Source organism: Oryctolagus cuniculus, chromosome 11 (genome assembly GCF_964237555.1).
Source record: "Oryctolagus cuniculus chromosome 11, mOryCun1.1, whole genome shotgun sequence".
Taxonomy (NCBI): Eukaryota; Metazoa; Chordata; class Mammalia; order Lagomorpha; family Leporidae; genus Oryctolagus; species Oryctolagus cuniculus.
The window spans coordinates 21,578,354-21,596,395 of NC_091442.1; the positions used below are offsets into that span (position 1 = coordinate 21,578,354).

The following is an 18,042-nucleotide window of genomic DNA, read 5'->3' on the forward strand; positions in this document are numbered from 1 at the left end:
TCCCAAGCCTCAGTTTCCTCATCTGCAAAATGTGCCGATCTCGGAGTCGGTGAGCATTAAGCTGATCATCTATGGTGCATGCACTCCGCCTGGGCTGGGGCCTGCAGCAGGCGGAAGCTGTGGCATGGCCGGAGTCTGGGGCACATGCGGGGCTGGGCTGTCCAGGGCGATGGGCTCGGATGCCATACAGAAGTCTAGAAGGAGTGGGAGAGGGAAAGCCGTGTGCTTTTCCCATGTTTTCTCCAGTGAACAGGTTTTGCCTGTGTGATCAGTGAAATAAATCTCTAGACAGGGAAGTGCTGACTGCCCGGGCAGGAGCATGGGGGCCCATCCTAACCCCTGGCCTCCTTTACTCCCTCCTGCTTCCTGTCTGGGCTGAGTGGTCAAGGTGAGCTTCAAGGGCAGCCTTCAAGGGAAGGCTTCAAGGTGCCGGTCTGAGCTCCCTGGGACGTGGTACCCTTTCTGACCGTGGGGCCCCAGGCTCTGCCCCGTGACCTCTGCTGTCTGCGGTGGAGGCTGCAGTTTGGGGGTTCCCCGCCGACACTGGGGGACTCCCAACAACCTCTCTGTGGCCACGAGGTCTGCTGAGCGTGGTGAAGTTTTGCCCATCCCCACTTCTACACATTGCGGGTCTGGGGGTGGGAGAGGGTCGCAGGGCCCCTGAGCTGTCTGGGAAGAACAGGGAAATTTGTCTACTCTGCCCCCGGCCCCTGGCCGACCCCCACCCTCCACCCCAGCTGGGGTTGTCATCAGAGAGGTCCCATGGGATGTGGGCCTGGCTGCAGGACCGGGAGCCCTGGAAGATTCTTTGGCTCAGGGAGGAGAGTAGGGTCCTGCAGCCACTCTCCCCACCCCCACCACAGAGCCCCTGCGAAGCCACGGGGCCACCAGCATCTGCCGGGCGTGAGGGCCACAAGCCCGCCTTTGTCAGCGCTGCCCCTGGCGTGGGGCTGTGCCAGGAGGGGCTGGCCCGCATTCTGCCTGCAGCTGGGCAAGCCCCTGAGAGCCTGCCCCCGGGCCGCTGGCCACATCCTGCGCTGGCAGAGATGCAGGCCCCGGGGAGGCAGCTGCTTCAGGGTCACCCTGCGTCAGGCCCCCGGCTGAAGGGCGTTCTGATCTGCAGGTTTGGGTGGCAGGTGAGGGTTTCCAACCAGGGCCCCAGGGACGGCACTTGCACCCACTGTCATGCGGGCCCAGGTGGAGAAGTGAGACGTGATTTCTGTTTTCTGAACCATCTGTGTGATCATGTTATAAGTAGCAAAGTTACTTATTCAAACTTTTTAAAAAAGAAATACTTCAAAAGTGACTCCAGTGTGCTAGTGCAGTCCTCTGGCGAGATGTCAGCTCCCATGATCTACATGTCGTAATCTATTGGCTTTTTTTTTTTTTAAGATGTATTTATTTGAAAGGCAGGGGATGGCCAGCGCCACGGCTCACTTGGCTAATCCTCCGCCTGCAGTGCTGGCACCCTGTGTTCTAGTCCCGGTTGGGGCGCTGGATTCTGTCCTGGTTGCTCCTCTTCCAGTCCAGCTCTCTGCCGTGGCCTGGGAGTGCAGTGGAGATGGCCCAAGTGCTTGGGCCCTGCACCTGCATGGGAGACCAGGAGAAGCACCTGGCTCCTGGCTTCGGATCGGTCAGCGTGCTGGCCGTAGCGGCCATTTGGGGGGTGAACCAATGGAAAGGAAGACCTTTCTCTCTCTCTGTCTCTCTCTCTGTCTAAATCTGCCTGTTCAAAAAAAAAAAAAAAAAAGCAGGGTATGGGGGGTGGGGGTGGGGGTGAGGGGTGATCTTCCATCCAGTAGTTCATTCCCCAAATGGCCGCCATGGCTGGGGCTGGGTCAGGTGTCAAAGCCAGGAACCTGGACCTCCATCTGGGTCTCCCGCATGGATTGCAGGGACCCAAGTATGTGAACCATCTTCCACTACTTTCCCAGGTGCATTAGCAAGGATCTGGATTGGAAGTGGAGCAACTAGGACTCGAACCGGCACTCACAAGGGACTCTGGCATTTCAGGCAGCAGCTTAACCCGCTGTGCCACAGCGTGGGCCCCGTCCTCCATCTGTGACTGCAACCCAGCTTCAGGAGTTTGCGCTTCCACATAGCTCATCCTGAGCTTGGGGTCCACTCAGACCCCCGCATCGTCCGTATCCCCAGACCCCATCAGTTTAACTGCAGAGAGAAGCGAGGTGCTTACACACAGGCCCTCGTGGAGGCCGGCTTAGCTCGGATTTAGCCGTCTGGCTTGTGTTTCCTGAGTGCTGCTTCCTTAATCCGCCAGCTGAAATGCACGTGGACCCCTCACTTCCTCATTTCTCTTAACTGCTGTGATCATCGACCGTCCCACTTCCTCCTCCTCCACTCTGCCCCTCGGCAGGGTGGTGGGCAGCGGGTCTGTGTGCGTAGGACAGTGGGGTCCCACAGCTGCTGCAGCGGGTGCTGGGGACAGACCCCAGGAGACAGGCTGTGGGGCCAGTGGGGACCGAGGCCTTCTGTGGGCAGTGGGGAAGCAGGCGCCTGTCGCCCCTGGAGCTGGGAGCTGGCTGCCAGGAGGCTGCAGGGGTCAGGGATGTGAAGGCCATGGTCGGCTCCCGCTGCCGCCTGCTGGTCTGCAGCACCGCTCCTCACCGCCTGAACCTCAAGACCCACCTGGGCCCCGAGGGCTGCTGGACAAGCCCAGGCCCTTCCCCTTGCCCTTGGCGAGCCGTCCTGCCAAGCTGACCTATGGCACAGGGGGCGGGCAGGTGTGAAGCAAGAAGCCCCCTGCTGGGGCGGGCACTGCCCTTGCCTCTCCCTGGCCCATGGCTCCCACTGTCCTTGGGGAGTCCAGCTCCCCAGAGCCTCTCTCCTCCCCGGGACCTGCACGGCTTGTTTCTTCTGCGCCCGGGCCCCAGCTCCCTGCTTCCGAAAGCATCACCCTTGGGTGGTGCCCAGATGCACGGCGTTGGTCACTCAGCCTTGTGACTCAGTTTCTCTTCCTAGTGTCATCTTTTTTTTGTTTGTTTTTAAAAGATTTTTTTATTCATTTACTTGAAAGGCAGATAGTTACAGAGAGACAGAGAGAGAGAGAGAGAGGTCTTCCATCCTCTGGTTCACTCCCTAAGTGGCCACAATGGCCAGAACTGGACCTATCCAAAGCCAGGAGCCAGGACCTTCTTCCAGGTCTCCCGTGCAGGTGCAGGGGTCTAAACACTTGGACATCTTCTGCTGCCTTCCCAGGCACATTAGCAGGGAGCTGGATCGGAAGTAGAGCAGTCAGGATTCGAATAGCCACTTCTGCATGGGATGCTGGTGTTACGGGCAGCGCCACAATGCCAGCCCCATGTGTGCAATGTTTCCAGGCTGTGCTGGCACCCTGAGAGCAGGTGTTATTACTCCCGTTGTGACTGCACATCTGTCGGGAGGCGTGGTCGTTACACATCGCGTCTGCTGGTCGCGCTGCTCACGCCTTGCACTTAGTGCCTAATGACCCGTTCACACTGGCTCCTCTGCTAGTACCTAGCCAGGCATGGTTGCATTCGCACGGTTAATACTGGTCAGGAGCCTGCTGGGCGCTCAGCCGTGGGCTGGGCGTGGACTGGCGGCAGGTAGCAGGCAACAGTGCCCTAGGTGCTCACGGTCTTGCCTAGAGACACACAGTAGGTAAAGGATTGCAGATGTGTGGCTGGCTGCGAAGGAGAAGTAGGGACAGCTGGTCACAGCGCTGCAGGAGCTGCCTTAGGGAAGTGAGCTCATCCTTCAACCCCCGCTCCTAAGACCCAAACCTGCACTCTTTCCCGCTCAGCCCTTCGAAGTGCTGTGTGGCCAAACATGTGTCCCCTGCCCTCAAATTGTCCCCCTGGCTTCCTTGCTGTGTCTTTTTTTTTTTTTTTTTTTTTTTTTTTTTTAAAGATTCATGTATTTATTTGAAAGTCAAAGATACAGAAAGAGGATATACAGAGAGAGAGAAACACAGAGAGAGTCTCCCATCTGCCAGCTCACTCCCCAAATGGCCACAATGGCTGGGGCTGGGCCAGGTCAAAGCCAGGAGCCAGGAGTTTCTTCCGGGTCTCGCAGGTACAGGGGTCCAAGGCCATCTTCTGTTTTCTTGGGCCATAGCTGGGAGCTGGATCAGAAGTGGAGCAGCCGGGACTCCAGGCAGCACCCACACGGGGTGCTAGCCCTGCAGAGGGCAGCTTTACCTGCTGCACCACAGCGCCGGCCCCCCTTGCTGTGTCTTGATACACAGAGCTCTTTCCGGCCCCAGCCTTGGCACACATGCTGTTCCCTAGCCCTGGAATCATCTCTCCCTGGCTCTATGAGTGACTGTTTCTTTTTGTCTCAGATGTCCCTTCTTTACGGGTCCCCTCCCCCATCACTCTGTCATGTCCCCTGCCTAGTACCTAGCCCACAGTCTGAGCTCATAAATGCTGGCTGGCTGACTCTCCTACACCCCCAGGAGACGAGTTTCTTATTTCTGCTGTCACAGATCACTGCAAATTGGGTGGCTTCAAACAGCCCCGCATTACTGTCTTCCATTCTGGAGGTCGGAAGTCTGAAGATCAGGGTGAAGGTTTGGCATAGCCATTAAGACACAGGTTGGGGCACCTGCATCCCCTGTGGGGCTGCCTGGATTCAAGTCCCAGCTCCATTCCTGACTCCAGCTTCCTGCTAATGTGCACCCTGGGAGGCAGCAGGTGACAGCTCATGTGTTTGGGTCCTTGCCATCCACGTGGAGGACCTGAATTGAGTTCCCACCTTGGGCCTGGCCCAGCCCCAGCTGTTGCAGGCATCTGGGAAGTGAACCAGCAGAGGGGGGCTCTCTGTCTGTCTCTGTCTCTGTCTCTCTGCTTCTCAAATACATAAAATAAAAAGGAGAAGGCAAAGTCTGAACATCAGGCTGCAGGCAGGGAGTGTTCCCCATGGAGTCTCGGGGGGAGAAGCCTCCCCTGCCTCTTCCACCCCAGAGGCTGCCTGCATCCCCCGGCTCCTGCCCCTTCCTCCAGCTTCTCCTCCACGCCCCCTCTTGTAAGGACCCTTGAGATTACATGGGGTGGGTCCACCCACACAATCCAGCATGACCTGTCCCAGACTCCTTAACTGAATCGCACCAGCCAGGGCCATTATGCCACATAAACTGACGTAGTCTCGGGTTCTGAGGACTTGGCCGTGGGCATCAGTCAGGTCCTTTCACTTGGCCAGCACGCCACTGACCGTGCCCGCCCTCCCTCCACAGGATGAGATCGAGGAGCTGCGAGCCGAGATGCTGGAGATGCGAGACGTCTACATGGAGGAGGACGTGTACCAGCTGCAGGAGCTGCGGCAGCAGCTGGACCAGGCCAGCAAGACCTGCCGCATCCTGCAGTACCGGCTGCGCAAGGCCGAGCGCCGCAGCCTTCGTGCGGCCCAGACCGGCCAGGTGGACGGCGAGCTCATCCGCGGCCTGGAGCAGGACGTCAAGGTCAGCCCTGGGGTCTTCCCCAGCCACTGTGGTTGTCTTTGTTGGGGGGCAGTGGAACCACAAGCCTGTGTGGGGCCCGGGTCAGCTCTATGGCAAGTTATATATAGCACTTATTGTTTAAAGATTTATCTTATGTATTTCAAAGACAGAGTTAGAGAGAGGTAGAGACAGAGAGAGAGAGAGAGAGGTCTTCCATCCACTGGTTCACTCTCCAAAAGGCCGCAATGGCTGCAGCTGAGCCGATCTGAAACCAGGAGCCAGGAGCTTCTTCCGGGTCTCCCACACAGGTGCAGGGGTCCAAGGACTTGCGTCATCCTCTGCCAGGCACATTAGCAGGGAGCTGGATAGGAAGTAGAGCAGCCAGGGCTCGAACCCGACACCCGTATGGGATGCTGGCACAGTGGGGCTTTAACCTGCTGCACCGTAGCACCAGCCCCTGTATACCACTTTTCTGGGCCTCAGTCTGCTTATCTGCAAAGTGAGGATCCCTGGCCAACCAGGGATGCCCCCAAATGATAGCATAACCACTTCCACTGTGTCAGCTGCACGCCTGGTGCTGGGCTCTGAGCTGTCCCCACGCAGTCCCAGGGAGGCGGCTTTGGCAGGCTCAGGGAGATGGCCTGAAGTTGAGTGAGGCTGGTTCATAGCTGAGTTTGAGTAAGCCACCTGTTTCTCATCGTCTGTGAAATGGGCTCAACGGCAGCCCTGCTTCACAGGGTTCTACGAGGAGTGAGTGAGATAAGGCAGTGCAGTGCTGCTGCAAGCATCCAAACACGCTAGCTGCAGGATCCTTCCAAAAGGTAGTGGAAAATGGAATTAAAAGGTAAGCTCCATGCAAACCCTTGGTGCACAACTTCTGAAGTCCGTGCACGTGAGATCTCCAACCAGTCCCTGAAGAGTGTGCGTTAGAAAAACGAGACGAGGGGTTCAACATTTTCTTGCACCAAAATAAATGTATGTTTTAGTTTCATTTTCCCACACACTGCATGAGGTGCCCTCTTAGGGTTACTCTTTCCAGTTCCAGGATGAGGAATCCAAGACTTAGAGCAAGGACATGGGTGCCCAGTGGTGGGTGTCCGACCTCAGGTGCCGCTCTCTGTTCCCTGCCTGTGTGCAGGGCCTGGTCCCTGTTCCCAGAGCTCAGTGCTGTGAGGAGGGGGAAGGCAGGGGCTGGGGCTCCAGGGAGTATTCCTGCCAAGGCCTGATGGATAGAGCCAGGCTTGGGGGCGGGGGGGGGGGGCGATGGCTCCTGCCAGGGCTCAGGGGAGGGAGCAGGATGGGAGCGAGCCCTCCTCCAGGGATCCGCCCAGTCTTGCTGCTGGAAGCCGCTGGCTGGCAGATCCAAGCCCCGCAGCCCTTCCGGTGGAATAGGAAAGAAAACAAAGGTTCCTTACGATGCCCTGGGTGCCCTGAGAGCCGTGGTTTCAGAGGTGTCAGGGCTGGGGAAGCAGCGTGTGTACCTCCATTCAGTGGGAGCTTAGGGCTGGGGTAGACAGGACAGAAAGGGTTAGTGACCTAGTCCAAAGCGCGCCTCTGCCAGAGAGAGCAGCTCCCCCACCGACAGCTGCACGAGCATTCAAATTCTAACCGCTGGCAGACTGTGTGTGTGTGTGTGTGTGTGTGTGTGTGCTCAGCCAATCTGCACTCTGCTGGAATCTGCCTCGGAGCCTAGGTCATTGAGGATTTCAAGGAAGAACCCAACAACGTCTGAATTAAGAGAATGGAGGTGGTGGGTGCAGGGGGGCCTTGGCTGGGGCCTGGCTGGGAGCCTGGCCTCGGTGGGTGGGGCCGAGAGCAGCTGGTGTGGTGGGGAGGGGGCAGTGGCTCTCTGGAGTCTGGGTAGAGGGGAGGAGCCCCTTCTGTTGGGATTTGAACCAGCCAATCGGCGTCCCCCTTGCCTCCCTCCCCTCCTCCTCCCCCCCACAGCTGGAGGCAAGTTCTTCCCAGGGCTGCGCTGGCCCCTGAGTGCTGACTTCGCTGGGCTGGCCTGGGCTCTGATGGTGCGGGACCAGACACGACTGGGGCTACCCTGGCCTCCTCTGCAGCTCCTCAGTCCCCGCCTCGTGGGGCCTCCTCCGCTTGCTCTCCTGTCAGCTGTGAGGCCCAGACATTGGAGCTGCCATGGTTTTGTTGGGCGGTGGGTTATGGGTGAGGGGGTCATGAATGAAACCTCAGGCCTCATTCCACCACCCCTCCCCCAAGCCTCCCGCCCTCTGCTGCTGCTTCTCCAGCCCAGCATGAGGAGGGCAGGGCCAGGGGCAGATGTGGCCTGGGGTCAGCTCCCTCACGGCTCTGAGCTGTGTCCCCGCCATGGGAAAGGCGGCTCCTTAGGTGGCTGCAGAAAGCATCTGGCTCTGGTCCAATCCCAGGGTGACCGATGCGGGTGGCTTCCCTTCCTTCAGCCTCAGCTCCCCAATCTGTAAGTCAGGGGTGACATTTTCACCCCCCAGCCTGGCCAAGGAGGCTTCTTAGTGAGAGTCCCCTCCCCTTCCCGTGGTCCCCCTGCCGGGAGTGGAGCCCAGTGCTGTCAGCAGTGACCTCATGGCTGAGCGCATTTGTTTGTGCTCACACATTTGCTTTGGGGATTTGCTTTGGCTTCCGGAAGCCACAGCTGCCTCGCCTCCCCAGCGCTTTGGGGGTGGCCATGAAGATCCACCAGGACAGGCACCCGGGGCTCAGCAAGCTCCTGGCGTGGTAAAGCCCACCGCCGGGGCTTGTTAGCAATGCTTTTGCAGTGGATGTTGATGGCGTGTGTCTTTAAGCTGCAGGCTGGTATAGCACGGTCGGGTGGAGAGTAGGTGTGAGGGCTGAGGATTTTAATCTTGGTTCTGTAACTTCCTGGTTGTGTGACCTTGGGCAAGTGGCCTGTCTTTCTGTGCCTCAGAATGGGGATAAGAGCCCAAGCCCTTCCCGAGGGGATGGGCAGCTCGCTGATTCTGTGAATCACCTGTGAGGGTTGAGGGGCCCAGGCCACAGGCACCTACGGCCCCGTGTGGCAGCAGCTGGTGCTCTTTGCTCAGACTGGGGCACAGGGCAGCATGGGGACCTGAGATTGAGGGCTCTTTAGTCCACACTGAATTCTGCAAGCTGCCACCAGGGCTGGGAAGCCACGGAGAAACCATTCAGAATAGGAGGGAAGGCAGCTGGGGGCTGCAGGGGGCGGGCAGGGGTGAAATCCATGGAGTCACTCGTGAGCCCCCAGGAACCCACATGCACCTTGGCAGGGGCTGGCGGGGAGGGCCTGGCCCGGGGTGGTGGTTGGGGGAGCGCGTTTGGGAGAGGAGGCTTGGCTCCTGCAGCCTCCGTGGGAGGACAGTTGAGGAACCAGCATTGAGGGGGGCCATGTCCAGCCCCCTGCATATATCCAGTCATTCATTCATGTCCCTCCGGTCTGCTTGTCAGAGCCTTGGACCTGTCTGATTGTCCAACAGGCATTTATCAGCCACCAACTTGTGTGTGTCAGACCCCAGCTGCTGCTGGCACACCGAGATGAGAATGAGCCCAGGCGTGGTCTGTGGCCTTGACCCCTGTTCCCACCACTCTTGGGGAGCCCGGTGCCCTGGCAGGATGAATGAAAGAGTGAACCAGTGTTCATCGCATAGGCGCTGCCTGCCTGAACTAACAGCCCCCAGACTAGGGACCACAGGCTGGGGTTGGACGTTGCAAAACCCTGGGGTAGGGCCCTGGAGGCACAGGGGGAGCAGTGACCTCAAAGATGTATTAACAGTCCTGTGTTTCCCGAGCCCCTCCTGAGTCACGGCCGCCAGCCCTAGCATCGCACCATCGTTTTACGTCATCACCCTCAGCACGGACCTCAGGAGGCAGCTGTAGCTGCCCCCTTCTCCATAGAGGACGCAGCACGCTCGGCAGGGCCAAAGAAGGTGGCCTGGCCAGGACAGGCTGCAGCCAGGCTCGGGCCTCATGTGCACTCTGCAGAGTCCTCTTCTGATGGAGGGGGATGCTCACCCCACTCGAGAGGCCCAGAGAGGCCATGGGCGGGGCCGGGGAGCAGCCTCTGGCTGTCACTCCACATCTTCAGGGCCAGAGAGGGGCAGTGGGCAAGGGAGCAGGGAGGTGGTGCCCTGTTTCCTTTCTGGCCATTGTTTTTCCGGGCTGCCTTGCACACTGCCAAGGGGTCTCCACGGTGCTGGGCCGGGGCCAGGCAGAGGATCCAGCCAGGGGGAGCCCTCTTCCCTTGCAGCAGGGAGGAGACCCGTGGTCATTTCCGACACTGGCAGGCACGGGTGCTGGGCTGTCTGCCCACAGCCAGCTCCCCCAGGCCTGTAGGAGCAGAGGCCATGCTGGCCTCAGGCACGCCCGGGGCTGCAGCCCAGCCTGCGTGTGTGACCCCCAAGCCCACCATTTCCGCCCTGACCTTCAGCGTCCTTGTCAGTAAAATGGGGACGGGACTGGGTGAAGGTGCACTGGCCTCCCGTGCTCAGCCTGCAGGGCCAGGCCAGAGCGTCCTGCAGGATGGGGGTGCTCTTGCTGCAGACTCCGGGAACCGGGGTGCAGCCTGCAGCTGGGAGCTCTCTCTGTTGGGATGACCGGGACGCCTGCCCAGCCCTGTCGTTTCCAGCCTGTTCTGTGTCCCAGACAACTGGACATGGGGCTCAGGGTCACCTTGTGACCTCATGTCCCTCTGTGGGCTTCAGCCTCTCAAAGCAGCAGCCACCGCTCAGCTGGCACTCCCTACGGCAAGCGTCAGGCCAAGCCCTTTTGAGCTGTAGCTGATTGGTTCCTACTGCTGGGCTTGTGAGGTTGAGCCTGTTGTTACGCGCCCATTTTTTTTTTTTTTTTTAAGATTTTATTTATTTGAGAGGTAGAGTCACAGAATAAGGGAGAGACAGAGAGAAAGGTCTTTCATCCTCTGGTTCACTCCCCAAATGGCCACAACAGCCAAGGCTGGGCTGATCTGAAGCCAGGAGCTTCTTCTGGGTCTCCCATGTGGGATGCACCCAGTTTAAGTTGAAGACTGAGTCACAGAGCTGCTGGCAAGGGACTTCCCAGGGTCGCCTGCTGATCCCTGGCAGAGGGGTGTCATGGCTCCTGGGCCACCCCCTCTGCTCTGGTTTCCACTGCTGTTCAGGCCCCTCCTTGGGGAGGAGCTCCTGGCTCTGGGAAGGGGCTTGGTCAGTGTGGGGCATCCTGGCCACAGACTGGACTCAGAGCTTTCTGGGGGGAACAGATGGGAGCATGGGGTTGCCTGGGTCTGTTGTGTTGGTTCCTGGATACGTGGCTGGCTGTGTGGCCTTGGTGAGCTTCACGACCATTTTGTGCCTCGGTTTCCTTATCTGCTAAGTGGGCGTGAGACAAGAGCCTGCTTCCTGGGCCTTCGGTGGGTGTCCCGGTGCGGGGTCGTCTTCCCGGCTGACCCTGCCCGCTCTGCACTCACCCAGGTCTCCAAGGACATCTCTATGCGGCTGCACAAGGAGCTGGAGGCGGTGGAGAAGAAGCGAGCGCGACTGGAGGAGGAGAACGAGGAGCTCCGGCAGCGACTCATCGAGACTGAGCTGGCCAAACAGGTGCTGCAGACGGAGCTGGAGCGACCCAAAGAGGTGAGGGCCCGACCCACTCTGTCTGTGTGCAGGCGGGAAAGGGGCGTGGCTTGTCGACTTTGCTCACTCCCAGGGACGCCTGTCCTGAGCACCTGCGGTGTACATTGGGTGCTGGACACTAAGGCTGGGTGGCCCACAGCGCAGGGCACATGCCACACGGCACTTTGATGCTGACACCTCTGACACTGGAAAGGCAGGGCCGTGGGGGTGAGCGATTGTACAGGTGAGGAGACCGGGGCCGCTTCCCCGCGTCGGTCTCAGTTTCTCCATCTGTGGCGTCGGCCCCTGTAATAACAAACGTGAGTAAGATGGAGTGGCTGCAGACCACCATGCAGAAGTTAGAGTCAGGTAGCGCCACAGCCCCTCCCCCACGTTCACCGCCGATCACCGCCGATCCAGCAGCCCCAGTCCGGGCACGTGGCCAAACCGTGGAAAGCAGGGACTCGCAGAGACATTTGCACTTCCAGGGTCACACAACGTTATTTCCTAGAGCAGGGGCGGGGAGCATCCGGCCCCAGGCCACAGAAGGCCTGCAGAATCGTTTGGTCTGGCCCTGCATGGCGACCACAGGGGGGGCTCGAGATTCAGTACATCTACGGCAGGATGGTTTTTTCTTTTTTTTTTTCCAAAGATTAATTTATTTATTTGAAAGGCAGAATTATGGAGAGGCAGAGAGAAAGAGGGAGAGGGAGAGGGAGAGGGAGTGGGAGAGGGAGTGGGAGAGGGAGAGGGAGAGGGAGAGGTCTTCCATCCACTGATTCACTCCCCAGATGGCCACAATGCCAGAGCTGCGTTGATCTGAAGCCAGGAGCCAGGAGCTTCTTCCCGGTCTCCCACGTGGGTGCAGGGGCCCAAGGACTTGGACCATCTTCTGCTGCTTTCCCAGGCCATAGCAGAGAGCTGGATTGGAAGTGGAGCAGCTGGGACTTGAACTGGCGCCTGTGTGGGATGCTGGTATCACAGGCAGCAGCTTTACCTGCTATGCCATGATGCTGGCCCCATCGCATAGATTTTTAAGCTGACCATTTGGTATGGCTATAGGTGATGTTATAAATATTCAAACGGCCAGAAGCAAAGTTCCCCACCCTAGATGGATGCAGGGTTTCCACTGAGGAGGGTGAAAGGATTCTGCAGGTGTGTGGTGTGGATGGTTGCCTAACACTGAATATAGCTAATGCCACCCAGTGCCTAAAAATGGCTAAAATGGGGGCCGGCACCGTGGCTCACTTGGTTAATCCTCCACCTGCAGCACCAGCATCCCATATGAGTGCCAGGTTCTAGTCCCGGCTGCTCCTCTTCCAGTCCAGCTCTCTGCTGTGGCCCAGGAGGGCAGTGGAGGATGGCCCAAGTGCTTGGGCCCTGTACCCGCATGGGAGACCAGGAGGAAGCACCTGGCTCCTAGCTTTGGATCGGTGCAGTGCCGGCCGTAGAGGCCATTTGGGGGGTAAACCAATGGAAGGAAGAGCTTTCTCTCTGTCTCTCTCTCTCACTGTCTGTAACTCTGTCAAATAAATTTTAAAAAATGGCTAAAATGTACATTTTGTATTCATATGTTACCTCAAGAAAACATGGTTAACTGGTAAGTTTTATACTAAGTATCCTTTACTACATTCAGATAAAATGGAAGCAGATGTAAGTGCATAGAATGAACTCCAAGATACTTTGTTTCTTTAAAGATTTATTTGTTGATTTGAAAGGCAGAGTTACAGAGAGAGGTAGAGACAGAGAGATCTTCCATCCATTGTTTTACTCCCCAAATGGCTGCAACGGCTGGAGCTGCACCTATCCAAAGCCAGGGGCCAGGAGCTTCTTCCAGGTCTCCCACGTGGGTGCAGAGGCCCAAGGACTTGGGCCATCTTCTGCTTTCCCAGGCCATAGCAGAGAGCTGGATCGGAAGTGGAGCAGCCAGGTCTCGAACTGGCACCCATATGGGATGCCAGCACTGCAGGCAGCAACTTTACCCGCTACGCCACAGCGCCAGCCTCTCCAAGATACATTTTGAAGCAGGAAAGGGAGGTTTTAGAGCAATGCATGCTGCATGCCGCACAGCACAGAGGATTCAGAGCCTGTGTGTGGGTGTCATTGCACAGCCACGGGCTGGAGGAAGCCGTGGCGGCCTGTGGGACAAGGAGTGGCCGCAGCAGGGCAGAGACCGGCTTGCACTTTGTGTCTATTAATGCTGTGTTTAGGGAGTTTCTGAACAATAAGAATGCACTTGGATGTCATTTGTGAGATTTTGGGTTTTAGATGGAGGGGCAGGCGTGGCAGCACAGCGGGCTTGGCAGCCACTTGGGATGCCATTCTCATCAGCCAGTGGGCATTGGGTCGGTCCACTCTGCAGCCGCTGGGAACCGTGCTGCTGTGAGCGTCCGTTCATGTAGGCGTTTCTGTGTCGCTCAGAGTCAAATTGCTGTAGCTAGGTGAGTGCCTGGGCTTGAGGCCCTCCTCTCCTGCTACTGCACACCCTGGGTGGCAGCAGGTGATGGCCCGAGTGGTTGAATCCCTGCCACCCACCTGGGAGACTGAGGTGGGAGTCCAGGCCCTGTCTTTGGGCTGGCCCAACCTCAGCTGTTGCAGGCATTTGGGGAGTGAACCAGCAGATGGGCGGTATCTATGTGTCACTCTGCCCTTCAGATAAATAAAAACAAATGAGCCTTCAAACAGGAGCCCCCGTAGTGCCGGGCACAATCGGCGCTCAGGAGACACCAGGGTCGCACCCTGTGAGGTCAGCGAGGCTACTCTGGCCTTCCTGTGTTGGGGTCATGGGCAGGAGATGGGGGGAGCCTGTGTTTATTTGTGGTTTGTCCTCTCCCTCCTTCCTCTTCTTCCTGACATGGTTTCTATGGAGACGAGGGTCCCTTAGCAGTCCCGTTGCTCTGCCTCTGCCATCCTGACGGGTTGCCAAGGTGATGCTGTCACCCGGCTGGGAACAGGAGCCCCTGGCCGGAGCTGATGCAGTTGCCAGGGAGATGGGTCTAGGCGAGATAGACAAGAGCGGCCAGTCCTAGCCGTCCTCTGTGGTGGCCCAGCTGGGCTTAGCTCAGACGTGGGACACCAGCCTGCCCCTCCGGCATCACTCGCTCTATGCGTTTTAGGCAGAAAGCCAGGGTCAGTGTTGACAGGGCTTCTCACGATCAGGCGCTGTGTCCGAGGCCCCCTCGGCACCAGGCGCGCCCCACGCGTGGCACACGCACCCTCACGCTGTCTAACCTTCCCGGGACACTGTGTCATGCTCTCTGTTTTGTGGGTGCTCTTCTTTTCTCAGCATTTTTTTTCCTCTTTCTATTCCTTTTTTTAATACTGTATTTTTATTTTGCTGTTACTTGACGCATAACAATTGTGCTTATTTATGGTGTACAGCACAATATTTTAATACATGTGGACAGCAAGGCTCACATCAGGGCATATCTGTCACATCGTTCAAAGCCCACTCTCCTCGCCACGTGGAAATACACAGGAAATTATTGTGTGGTGCATCACTCCCTTGCTGTGCAGCAGAACCCTGGCGCATGTTCCTCCTGGGTCAGTTTGAACCCAGTCTTGCGGTTTTTAAATCACAGTTTAATCCGCATGCCATGCATTTTTCCATTTTAAAGTGTGCAATTCAATGACTTTTTAATATATTCTGATGTAGCGCAGCCCTCACCATGATCTAATTCCAGAACATTTCCGTTGCCCCAGAAAGGAACCTCGCCCTGTTAGCGGCCCAGCCCGCCCCCTCTGCCCTCAAGCCCCTGGCTGCCACTAATCCACTTGCTGTCCGTGTGGATTTGCCTGCCCCGGGCATTTCATTCCAGCCCAGTCACCAGTACGTGCTTGTTGGTAACTGGTTCCTTTCACTCAAGGCTCAGCCACCCATGTTGGGGCCATGTCAGGACTTCATTGCTTTTTATGGCTGAATAACGATCCATTGTGTGTATAGACCCTGTTCTGTTTGTTCAGTCGTCAGCCCGCGGGCATGTGGGCCAGTGCACTTTGCAGCTGCGGTGCGTGGTGCTGCTGTGGGTGCGGGTGCGTGCGTGTCTGTGACGATGTGTGTTAAGCTCTCTTGGGGGTAGAGCCCCTAGCCGAGTTGCTGTCGATAGATGGGACTGGGAAAGGACAACAAGGCGACTCTCTTCCAGAGCCACACTGGCCCTCATGGTGGTGCCCCTGCCCTCCTTGCCCTACCCAGGGCTTCCCTAGGACCCTGTTGTGTCCTGGTTCTTTCAGGGGCTGCTCATGCCGATGAGCCCCTCCCTCTTGATAGGCTTCCCCCCTTGTGGGGGAGGAAGGTGCTGACGTTGGCTCAGATCCCAGTTCTGCTGGCATCCCCTGTGGTCTAGCCCTGGTCTGTATGGTGCAGGACGAGCCAATCTTGGAGCTGCAGTAGGCCTCGGTTGACTGGCTGGTTTTGAAAGGCAGACAAGCAAATGCACAGATCTTCCATCTGCTTGTTCACTCCTCAAATACCCACAACAGCTGTGGCTGGGCCGGGGGGAGCCAGGAGCCTAGACCTCAACCCAGGTGTCCCACCCTGGGAAGTGGGGACCCAAGTGCTTGAGACACCACCTCCTGCCTCGCGGGGTGCACATCAGCAGGAAGCTGGATCAGAGCGGGCCTGGACTCACACCCAGACTCTCTGATATGAGATGCGGGCATCCCCCACGTGGTGTCTTGACCAATGCACCAAATGCCCATCCCGGGCCTGGGTCTGAACCCTGCCCCCCCCCCCTTGCAGATGACCCTGGTGCTCAGGTTGGGTATAAGTGGAAATAGTAATGCCACTGAAGGGCTTGGAAAATATTTGCCCTTGTCCCATCACAACCCTGTTCAGCTGCTGGCCTCCAGGAGTGTTGCCATAGTTACTGTGTTCCTGCTGCCCCCTGGAGGAGCTCTCCCTGGAGAGCAGCTCTGGCAAAACCGTCCCTGTGCCACTTGGTTTAGGGCTCGTGTCCAAGCAGCTCTTTATTCCTTACTCACAAAGGGTCTCCCCCAGCCGGCAGCTCCACGGCCCCTCTGTCTGGTTCCAGCCACTCTGCAGGAAGAATCCCCCTGCTGAGTGAATTCTGTACCCACAGTCTGCCTGTGTTTCCAGCTGAGACCTTTCCTAACGTCCCCTCCACATCTGGTGGACCCCTGCCCAGCTCTGAGGCAGGCGGTTGGTTGTGTTCCTTGCAAAGCTGCCCCTCATTTCTTGGCAGCGTGGAACACGGCAGGTGGGCAAGGAGAGGGCCCCCAGCACTGTGCTGTCTGGGCTGGGCTGCCGTGGCTCCTGGGGAACGTGAGCTCAGGCTCCTAGTGGGGGCCCTGAGACCAGGGCTGGCAGGTGGGGAAGGCCGTGCTGCCTGCCAGGCCAGAGAGAGTGCCCCCGGGGCTGGACTCTTCCCTAGGCCTTGCCATCACACTCCTGCTGGTGTCCAGGAGCGACTACCACACCCTGCCCCACCCTCCTGAGGCCCTGGGGCCAGCACTTCTGCCTCTTGGGCCTGGATTGGCTTTAACCAGGGGCTCCACAAAGGGCCTGTGACATCAGTGGGATGAGCTGTCAGCACAGCACAGAGTGATGCTCACCTGGCGCACCTGGGTGAGCCGGCTTGGAGTGCTCCGTGCCTGGGGCACTGCATTCCACTTCATCCTCTGCATTTGAACCCTGTGAGCAGCAGAAACGATACAAGCGATACAAGCCTACAAGCCGTAGGTCCATAGAATAGTAGAATAGGAGGAGCCTTCCCTAGCCCCTCCTGCCGCCGCCTCCTCCTCGTCCTAGCCCAGGAGGAGCCATTCACTTCACATCTTTCCGGGCCTTCTCCATGCTCAGTGTTCTGATTTTTTAAACCCAAGATGCGAGTGTGCTGTGGATTCTGTTTCTGTTGCAGACAGAATAACATAGGCTAGTTTTTTTTTTTTTGAGTGCTAGATATTTTGAGGTTTTCTTCTGACAAAGTGCTTATTATAAAAATCAAAGATTACAGAATAAAGTAAACATGGCAAAGGAAGGGTTCAAAAGCACCGTCTGTTTCCATGCCTTAAACACAGAGCTCCAGCCCTGGGCTCCTGGGGGTGGGCGGGGGCTCACAAAGCTTGGTATGTTTTCTACAGTGACAATGTATTTTTGTGTATTCATTGATTTTTCAAATACATTATATAGTTTTTAAAATGTTTGAGAAGGAACAATCTGGAACACCATGATCCCTGTCCACTGCCCCAAGACAAGGTGGGGGTGAAGGTCCAGGTGTGGGTCTCTCGTTCTCACCCTGGCAGCACGTGCTATACGCTTCAGCTCCACACGCGCACACACGGATGTGCACACGTGGCCACAGCAGGGAGTGTGCTGCAGGCACTTTCAGTCACGCTTTTATTGAGCTGGGATTCACATGGCTTGAAGCTTGCCACTGGGGAGTGCACAGCTCAGTGGTTTACAGGATATCCAGAGCTGTACAGCCGCCGCCACTCCCTAATTCCAGAACATTTCTGTCACCCCCAAAAGAACTCCACTCCCATTAACAGTCACTCCGGGCTGGCGTGGTGCAGTGGGTGGAGCTGCTGCCTGAGGCACCAGCATCCCGGATGGGTGCCGGTTTGAGACCTGGCTGCCCCACTTCTGATCCAGCTCCCTGCTGATGTGTCTGGGAAAGCAGTGGAAGATGGCCCAAGTGCTTGGGCCCCGGCACCCACGTGGGAGACCTGGAGAAGGTTCTGTGTTCCTGGCTTTGGCCTGGCTTAGCCCCGGCTGTTGTGGCCATTTGGGGAGTGAACCAGTATGTAGAAAATCTCTCTCTCGGGCCGGCGCTGCGGCTCACTAGGCTAATCCTCCGCCTAGCGGCGCCGGCACACCAGGTTCTAGTCCCGGTTGGGGCGCCAGATTCTGTCCCGGTTGCCCCTCTTCCAGGCCAGCTCTCTGCTGTGGCCAGGGAGTGCAGTGGAGGATGGCCCAAGTACTTGGGCCCTGCACCCACATAGGAGACCAGGAAAAGCACCTGGCTCCTGGCTCCTGCCATCGGATCAGCGCGGTGCACCGGCCGCAGCGCGCCGGCCACGGCAGCCATTGGAGGGTGAACCAACGGC

The 18,042-nt window shown here is 57.8% G+C and overlaps 1 protein-coding gene across 1 annotated transcript in view; it reads left to right on the forward strand.

Annotated features, from left to right (window-relative positions):
- Nucleotides 1-18,042, forward strand: part of MTCL2 (microtubule crosslinking factor 2) — a 64,375-nt gene that overhangs the window by 14,194 nt on the left and 32,139 nt on the right. Inside the window, exons 2-3 of the mRNA XM_051846111.2 lie at nucleotides 5,213-5,437; nucleotides 10,837-10,995. Coding sequence (XP_051702071.2) covers nucleotides 5,213-5,437; nucleotides 10,837-10,995 — 384 coding nt within the window. The remainder of the gene's footprint in view (nucleotides 1-5,212; nucleotides 5,438-10,836; nucleotides 10,996-18,042) is intronic.